Source organism: Lycium barbarum, chromosome 9 (assembly GCF_019175385.1).
Source record: "Lycium barbarum isolate Lr01 chromosome 9, ASM1917538v2, whole genome shotgun sequence".
Lineage (NCBI taxonomy): Eukaryota > Viridiplantae > Streptophyta > Magnoliopsida > Solanales > Solanaceae > Lycium > Lycium barbarum.
In genome coordinates, this window is record NC_083345.1 from 111,187,959 (window position 1) to 111,197,531 (window position 9,573).

The following is a 9,573-nucleotide window of genomic DNA, read 5'->3' on the forward strand; positions in this document are numbered from 1 at the left end:
AAATAGACATCCAAGATGAAGTGTTGAAAATATATTTATATATTATTGTGAATGTCTATTTAGTTTTTGGAGAAAAGTTAGGTTTAGTTACTTTGGGACCAAGTTAAGTTTTCCTTATAAATAGAGGGTTTTCATTCATTATATCATCATCCCTCGAGAGAAAAAATAATTTTTCTCCCCTCTCTCTATCTTTCTCTATAATATTATTCTTTACCTTTATTATTTTATAACAAGATAAGAGATATAGAGGGAAGAACATGATTATTGTCTTATTCAAGTCTTCAATCATTACATAGCATTCATCTTATAGGAATATGTTGAGGAAATAGTAATGAAAAAGAATAAGTAACTTATTTTAAATTTGTCATTCACATGAGCGTGAAAATTTTCATTATAGAGAAGATGAGTGCAAAACCTTCTCTAAAAAGAATAAATAATGGACCACTTGGTTGGACGTTCAAGCATCTCTTTGCAGATGGACTATGCCCTTTTTATCTTTTAGTTTGCTTGCAAGAGAAGTAATAGTTTATTAATGTACTTGAAAGTATACCAAACAACAATTACATCACACTAACTTGACACTGTAATTGAACAAAAGATTTTTTTAAAAAAAAAAAAGGAAACAAACTTGAGACTGTAAATTGAAATAAAAGCGCTATATTGACACACTGTTGGGTATTCCTTTGCCTGTGAGACCTGCTTCACTTGTTGGGAAGAGCAATGTATATGGAACTTTAACAGGGCCGGACCTGTTTTTCCATTTCTCATCACCATTCATCTGTATAATTTGATGCTCGATTTCGTTCAACTTCTTCCCAAACCTCTCAAAAGCGGCAAGTGGTTCTTGGTCCTTTGTCCATTCAGATGAGTCCCTCTGTCCAAGGTAAATCTCATCTGATGGATGCCTTGACAATATCTCTATGAGGGAAATTCCTAGTAATGTCTGCAGTTGAGGAGTGATTGTTTTCAAGTATGCCTTGTCTGGATTTGTCTTGAGCTCTTCATACTCAGGAGTTCCTGGCTCTGGCATGAATCTTCGACTTAATGTTGGGCGATTTGGGAGGTAACCTGCATAAGGATATTGCCCGAAATTGACTGCTGCATGAAGTGCTGATGCTATCCAAATAATAATGGTGCAAGAATCTATTAGCTCTTGGCGCGTTTCCATTTTAGGCCACCAAGGTTCATTTTTCTTGTCACCATGTCCTTCTTCCCGAAGTTCCTTCCACCAGGCTTGAAGTTCATTGTCTTTCACAACTAATTCATCTGATTTGTAATAGAAGTTGCAATATTCTGTTACCCAACTTTTGATTGCTGACCATATTTCTAAACCATCAACGGCATATGGGTAATCCTGAATTAGTAAGCGAACGCCATGTGGGGAACTTGAGTCCTCTACTGCCACTCCTCTACAATTGAGTTATATCATAGTCATATTAGCGAAATTAGAATACCATAAAACCTCATGAACAACCATATTTTTCTAGTAAAGATAGTTCTGAAACTGTAATTTACCTCTTAACAAGATCAGCAGGAAGTGCTTGTTCAGGGAAAACCCAATTTTTGTACACTACAGCTGACATTTCCATGGCATATTTGGAAGGAAAAACTGTCATCTCAAGAACTCCACCAGCATTGATTAAGATTTGTCTTGCCAAAGCATTTATGTTCATCGTGTCACGAAAATGTGGATGTAAAAGCTTATGAATCGGGTGAAGCACACTTAGTTGCCTGTTTGTTGCAATCACAAATGGCTCAATCGCTGCATGTGTATTCAACCTGAGAAGATAACCATACATCTTAATTTAATATGATTTTACAAAGTATTGAAGTTGTTATTGTGACTCAAACCCTTAGAGAAGTCTTCTGATAGAATTTTACCAGTGACTGATTAGCTGATGAACACCCGAGTCATTCACTGCAACATAAGCTTTGGCCAATTGCCAGATCGAACCCTCAACATCTCGATCAGCGGGGGTATAGACTTTGCTAACAGCACCAAGTTCATCTCCATCTGGATGTGGCAAGCTTAGTTCAATTGCTAATGGCCTCATTGTTCCATTATCTTGCAAGAATAGCAGAGTTCTTGAGGCATAGAGTTTTGTGTTTGTCGTGTTTATTCTCCTCACATACGGCATAAGGATGTCATGGTGGTTCAGTATGTAAAGCCTGTTAGTCTTGATTGCCTGTAAATAATATTGCAAACTCTTTATTACTCACAGCTTTTGAAAGGAATCTACTCTTACTCGAAGTATTTGAACACACAAGTCTGAAAGATAAAGATAAATGAATTACATCGTCAATTGTTAGCTCATCCAGCTCATTCTCTATATGCTCTTTGGTTATTGTACTGTTTTGGTTCCCATATACTTCAGGATCCAACTCGCTTTTTGGAGGGAATTCCTACGGATAATAAGAAAAGACAAGTCAATGTTTATAAACATGGGAGAGAAAGATAAAGTAGAAAGAAACCAAATATACGTTACAAACTCCTCTTTCCAAATCATATATCTAAGATATATGAGCAATGAAGCCAACTTACTTGGAGTCTGCTGATTATGACAGGATTTACTCCAGCCAACATTTCTCTTGCAAATTCTTCATCAGTCCTCCATGAACTCTTATCCTCTGGAAAAACAATTCGTAAGTCATACATAACAACGAACGAGAATAACACAAAAATGGCAATTGGTATTTGGTACGTCACAGGAAGTAACGTCAGTACCTTGAATAACTTGAGGAGTTGGGAATTTGAATTTTCCTTCACCATCGGTTCGGATGATTTCTTTTAGAATCTCTAGAGGAATGCTATCAGTGAGGGCTTTGAGAAAAGGTCCTTGAGGCAATTTGATTCCTCCTTCATAAAGTCTCAGTACATCCTCAAAGCTGTCAAACTCATTAGGGGTGCTATCAAAGAGAGCCTGAAACTCGGGGATAAGGAACTGGACGATGGATTTCAGAGCATACGTCAAGAAGTCCGACAACTTAATGTGTCCAAAACGCTCATCTCTTGGTACATAGATGTCTAAACTCATAAGTAGTGGAATCCTGCTTTCACTTTTAGGATCTGTTCAAAAAAAAAAAAAAAAAAAAAAACGATGTCACTAGAAGTTGCTTTTTCAAAATAAACATGCTAAATGATTCGGACAACAATAAATGTTGCATTGTAGGAAAATGAAACATATATGTGACCTGCTTTTGTTGGCTTTCTGCCTGTTCTTCCTCTCCGAGGGTACGGGTACTCAGCAGATCCTCCCAAGATAGTCCTTGCATACTGTTTTCCCTTTTCTGGATCACCCAAGTCATTGTAGAAAGCGTAGTCATAAACCCTGTCCCATTCCTCAAGTTTGCCAGTTCCATCTCCTCTTAAGGTCACTAACTCTTTTTCTCTGTATATGCGTAATGGTTCTGGTGTTTCCCCAGGAAGATACGCCTGCATAAGTACGTAATTACAACACTGTTAATTAAAATTCTTCTTTCTAAATAGCTACTCTTTTTATATGCCTAAATGATTGATGTAACGGTACCTGATTAGCAAAGAAAATGCGGTCTGATTTGTATCTTTTAGAAGGATAAACCCAAGAATTGCAGACAAAATGAATCTTGCCATGATTGGGAACATCTTCAAGGGTAAGTGACTTGAGGAAAAACTCATTGAAATGCAAATTCTTGATGATGAATGCACCTGGAACTCCAATATCTTCGTCCCAATCAAATGTGACATCAAAGGCTGATTCTCCTGCTACTAATGGGGTTCGAGTAGTGAGCCAGTTCTCCAAATAAGCTGGATTGCTACGTTTCCCTTGTAAACCATTTACTGCAGAGATGGATCAAATTGAAAAAAAAAAAAATTAAAGTACTATACTATGAATATGGTAATTAATATGTGGAATATCATGTAGCTGAGATAAGATGTTTGTTCATTGTTAGGTGCCCTTAGTTGAGTTCCTTTTGTCCTATAGGTTCAAGAGGACAGACTTTATTTTAAACCCACTGGTAGCCCATTATTAATTTCTCAGAGGAAGGCAGAATCAATCCCAAGATTTGATTTGAAAGAAGAGGAGCTTTTTATTAGTTAATCACTATCCCTTCCACACCTATTAATTATGAGTAGGACTCTAAGAGTTCTACGTAGGAATGAGTTAGATTTTCTGTGTTAACAAGAAGAAATGTCGGAACCCTCTTTGGTCTAATATGGGCTGTTTCCTTTTTTTGAGGCAACTACAAGAAAAAGAAGAAAAAAAAAAAAAAAAAAAAAAAGGCAACTACAAGCACATTTCCAACAAATTTCTCTTCTTATTTTGTAAGAAAATAAATCCTACAATTTATGTTAGAAGTGTCTTTCATTGGTCCTCGATAAATTTAGCACCTTATCAACGGCTTATTTACTGAAATTATTTGACTATAGTGTGGGAAGGAAATTATAAATAAATATACACCATGATTAAGTAAAACAATTCGTATACCGGCATGTTGTAAGTAAATTGACCAAGAGAACTTCAAATGATGCGTAATTGACTAGTCAAATATGAGATATCATTCTACTACTTGTCAATTCTTAGATAAAATCTAAGTTGAGGTTAGCAACTTCCTCACGTCTCCACCAGGAATCAAGTTACATAAATCATCTTAATAAACAACTTAATTCCACAAGAAAATTCGAGAATCCAAATAGGATTTGGTCGATTACAATTTCTTCTCCTTTTTACTGTTTTCTTAAGTATTATTAGAGAAACTGTTCTTTATGTAGTCTAGTTTAAACCCGTCAACCGGTTCGGTTTTACCAGTTCAAACCGGTAACCGGACCGGTAAAACCGAAACCGGTTAACCGTTTATTATATACTGGTCTGGTTTCAATTTTTTTGAAACCGAAACCGGACCGATTAAACCGGTGGAATTTGAAAAAAAAAAAAATTGTAACCGTTGGCAGCCCAATGGACCGTTGGGCAACAGTCCATTTGCAAAAATGACCGTTGCCAAACGGTCCCAACTCATTTTTTGCCCCCCCTCCCCCCTCCCCCCAAACCCCCAAATTTTTTTTAACACTTTAACGCATCCCCACCCCTATATAAACCCCTCTCCATTTCCATTTTAATCCACATCAATTCACTCTTCTCTTTCTCTCAAATCTCAATCTATCAATTATAGTTACTTTGCAATAATTAGCTACTTTAAATTTCTCTCAAATAAATATTATAAAGTCTTATTATAGTTTTAATTATTAATTTTTCAGTTATAATATTGTTGGTGGAGTTGATAATTTTACAACAATCCGAAGTAGCTTTGATAGCAAGTGGACCGGGCCAAATGGAAGACTTTGAAGATATCTCCATGGCCGAATATGATATGGGCGAAATGAACCAAATGATTGAGAATTGGTGATTTTATTATTCTACTATTTCTTTGCAATTCATGTATTATTTGCAATTTTAAAAAAATACATCTTGCAAATAAATGTTATCCAAGAATGAATAAAATATATGGCTCATTGAGCTTTCTTCTATTTACTTGTGTTCATATTTTTACTTATATTAAGTTAGGAATATACATAAAATATACTAAGAATATACTTATAATATACATCTATTTAAATTAAAAACTAAAAAGTTATATACTTGAAAAATAACTAAAATATACTAAGAATATACTTATAATATAAAATACGAATTTATAAACTTAGAAAAAAATTAAGCTATAAATAACTTAAGTTATAATATATAAGTATATATAGTATACATATAACTTAAACACACACACACATATATACACACGTATATGCTGCCTGTATTGCTGTTAATCAGTTAATATATAAACCTTACTTATAAATAAATATAACATATGTAAATATACCTATAATATATATATAATATACAAAATACAAAAAAAAAAAAAAAGATTTTGACACTTTTCAACCGGACAGGTCCGGTTTCGATTATTTGACCGGTAAACCGGTGGCCGGTTCCGATTTTTGAACAGAAAACCGGCCAGTCGGTTAACCGGTTACCGGTCCGGCCCGGTTAAAACCGGTTATCAGGCTTAGTCTAGTTGTTTGTCATTTTAACATTTGGCTGTAGATAACTTTAATTATAGACGTAACCTTGTTCTAATTAAAATCATAGTTTTAAAAGACGTAATATACTATTATAAAGTGTAAATCTCATATTCAATGCGGCCATGATTAATGAATAAAATAATTTCTGATGGGCATGAGCAGTAATTATTCGCAATGGATCTTGTCAGGAATACGTGTTCATTTAGACTAAGATCGAAGCCCTCACAGATGTTTTTTTATCCCATTCATTGCACACGCTTGAAAAGCTTAATAATGAAAGGCCTGGAGTTTCAGACAAAAAATTTGGATTGGGTTTCTGCTAAAAAATTACATTAACGTTGATGTATCCACATTTTTATATTAATTAAGTTTCTTTCCCTAATAAAACAAAATGTAATGTGGTTAGTATTATCCAAAAAAATGATAATTGATTTTTTAATTTTAACAACTGCATGTTATATAAAGCGTACTACAAATATGTACCATTGCTGTTGACCTAAACTAGATTTTTGAAGTCATATTTATCATAAGTCATAACTACAAATCACTTTGATAGAATTACATTTTAGCTTGAAATTTATAAACTGTTAGTAGTGTAGTAACGTTAAACTTCTTAAATATAAAATAAGCTTTTATAAATATAACATCAAATACAATCAGCTTAATCATTTCAGAAAAAGGAAAGTAAATCCGAACCAACCTTTAGCACCAATTTATAACTGCATTTTCCCGTATTAACCAGAAAATTGTAAGAAATTTGGGCTCACAATTTATATAACACACGTCTCGTTTTGAGATTTTTTAAGATGCTTGACATGATTCTATTTTAGTAGTTTCACGACATTTTAGGAATTACTCCCTCTTAATTTATGTGACAGCTTCTGCATTTCGAAATGCAAACAAGTTTTTACCGTGACTTTTTGATATATCATTTAAATATTTTGAATCGTCAATTATTGTAACTTATACAAGCAATTTTTAAGTAATTTTTAAATATGTAAAATTTATTTCAAAAAATAAGGTTTTATGTCTGAATTCACGGTCAAGATTAAATTGTTTGACTCTCAAAATCTAATTGTATTGGAGTAATACTCAGCGGCTTAATATTATCTTAACTGTGTCACATAAATTAAACAATGAAAGCTTCCATAATGGAGCTAGAGAAGTTACCAGGATCAGCATGAACAGAGCTGATCAACTGCAAAGAGACCCTCTTGCCAAGGAACTCAAGAACTCCATCAAGAAAAGAGGCATTCACATCATTAAAGTCCAATGCGTTCTTCTTCATCAAAACAATAGTTCCTTTCACCTTTTTTCCGTCGTCATTTTTCCCAGTGATTGCATCCACAATTTTTCCAAGTACCATGATGATACGTTCCCCGAGGAAAGAGTGAAAAAATATAGGACTTATATGATAACTTTCGATCTCTCAGCTTTTCAAAGAAACAAATGAAATAAGGATAGAGAAAGATGAGTGTGGTTATTTGAAGCTGCAATGGCACGAGTCTGGTATTTATAGCCAGCAACATCTACTTGGCAAAATATATTATTAAAAAAAAAAAAATGCCAAGTCCATATTCCACGTAGCCTTCATTATACTTTTGGAATAGATTTAAAGCACATGGGTGGCGGAGATCTGCTTTAAGCAATTTGGTTAATAAATCTTTTCTTTTTTGGCGCTCGTTACCATAGATTTATATATTTTGGATCGGAGATAATCATTTGAGCACGTACAATAACATATATATATAATTCGTATATTAGATATATTGAAATATTTTATATTATATATAAACTTAAATCTACTAGTTCCATTATTTTATCCATAAAGATTCTGTCACCATCTTCTAAATTACACTTAACCAAATTTGAATGTATATAGTCAGATCTAATAGTCATCCCTTATTAAAATAATTTATTATAAACCGTCGAGTTTTTGGTGGAACTCTTTTTTCATGTTATGTTTTATTATACATGTTCTATAATAACATTTCGTTGTAGCAATTAAAAAATATCAGGACAAATAATATAGTCATAGAGGTGTTTAAACCTCTCCACCTCGCCCCCGCCCCCTCAACCTGGCACCCCAACCCCCCCCCCCCCCGCCCACACACACCCCAATCCTTGATACCACATGAGAGGTTTATAATTTCAAAAACAAAAAGAGACTTGTTCTTCATTCTTCTCAATGACATAAATTAAACCACGACCAAGAGGAAAATGTCAAACACGAAAACGAAAATGAAGAACGAGTTTCTTTTTTTATTTTAGTAGAAGTATTTTCAGTTGAATGAAACCAAAAATGGTATGAATTGTCGGCTAAGCATATTCCCCTATTGTGGCTTGAGGGAGGCAGCTGTGAATTTTTTTTTTTCTGAATGATTGACACAATGGGTAAGAGACCATTGATTTAGAATGAGATTATAATTGGATATTGAAGAAGAGAGAAAGTGTGCAAGTTTGAAATAGATTGAATACATACTCCTGTTTTAACCCAATTAAGAGTGATATTACAGGGACATAGATCGAATACATCTTCTAATTTATTAGTCTAATATATCTTGTATAGTTGTTACTAATCCTAGTGATTGAATTTCTATGCTTAGTCTGAAAGGAAATAAGATATTCAAATAAATAATTTTATAACGAATGACTATTCATCTATTGTATTTTATGTTTGGGCTTGGAGCTGAATTTGACCTTTTTACAAGTAGGATGTTTTATGGACTAATTACACTGTATGTTAACTAGGGTAACAATGTTATCAAAATTGACCCACCTTTTCAAATCTTACAAAAAATGGCCCACTCCCTCCTCCTCCCCCTCTCTCTGCACCCACCCCCTCCTCCTTCTCCTCTCTCTCTCTCTCTCTCTCTCTCTCTCTCTCTCTCCCCCTCTTCTTCTTCGCCCAACTACGCCGCCGCAGCAGTCGGCACCACCGAAAAGTTCAGAGAGAGTTCGCTGGCCGGTCTGGTGGTGGTGTGGCTGGTTGGCACCGCCAAAAATTTCTCTCTCTCAGATCTAGTGGTGGTGTGGCTGGTGATTTTCGCCAGAAATTTCTCTCTCTCTCTCTCTCTCTCTCTCTCTCTCTCTCTCTCTCTTAGATCTGGTGGTGGTGTTGAGTTCGCCGGAGAATAGAACTCTGGTGATGGCTGGTAGCTGCTGCTGCTCCATCATTAGTGGTGTTGGAGTTAATTTTTGTATAATAGTGTATAGTATATGGGTGTATACACACCTCTTATACACTATTATACATTTTTATACACTTATATACATAATGTACCTGTTTTGTATAAAAGTGCAATTCTTATTCAAAACCAGTCAAGATCTATGTTTATACCCATTTATACAATATTGTATAATTGTGTATAAATATGTATAAGTGCGTATTTTCGTGTATAATATTGTATAATTATATTTTTTTAGTGTATATACTTACACATTATACACCTTCAAACACCTATATAAATAATGTACCTGTCTTTTGTATATAAGTGTATAACACTGTATAAAAGTGTTTT

At 34.3% G+C, this 9,573-nt stretch overlaps 1 protein-coding gene across 2 annotated transcripts; it reads right to left on the reverse strand.

The window, feature by feature from the left end:
• Positions 1 to 472: 472 nt before the first annotated feature.
• On the reverse strand, positions 473 to 7,545 carry LOC132609411 (probable linoleate 9S-lipoxygenase 5). 2 transcript variants are annotated; one of them, XM_060323387.1, is made up of 9 exons: positions 7,223 to 7,545; positions 3,528 to 3,802; positions 3,193 to 3,433; positions 2,726 to 3,067; positions 2,543 to 2,628; positions 2,296 to 2,403; positions 1,882 to 2,186; positions 1,516 to 1,779; positions 473 to 1,409 (listed from the first exon to the last, which is right to left on the reverse strand). In XM_060323387.1, exons 1-9 carry the CDS (start codon positions 7,416 to 7,418, stop codon positions 656 to 658), a joined length of 2,571 nt encoding a protein of 856 aa, XP_060179370.1. In that variant the 5' UTR covers positions 7,419 to 7,545; the 3' UTR covers positions 473 to 655. The 2 variants fall into 2 exon arrangements, with proteins under 2 accessions (XP_060179370.1, XP_060179369.1); XM_060323386.1 differs by having other exon boundaries at positions 3,528 to 3,817; positions 7,223 to 7,544.
• Between the last annotated feature and the right edge of the window lie 2,028 nt (positions 7,546 to 9,573).

Bases quoted from the DNA above. Each gene is read 5' to 3' on its own strand.
- LOC132609411 (XM_060323386.1), bottom strand. From the start codon at position 7,418: ATGGTACTTGGAAAAATTGTGGATGCAATCACTGGGAAAAATGACGAC. The intron at 2,187-2,295 runs GTAATTCATTTA...TATTATTTACAG, and splicing joins ATGAGCTAACAATTGACGAT to GCAATCAAGACTAACAGGCT. The intron at 1,410-1,515 runs GTAAATTACAGT...ACTCAATTGTAG, and splicing joins CCTGCTGATCTTGTTAAGAG to AGGAGTGGCAGTAGAGGACT.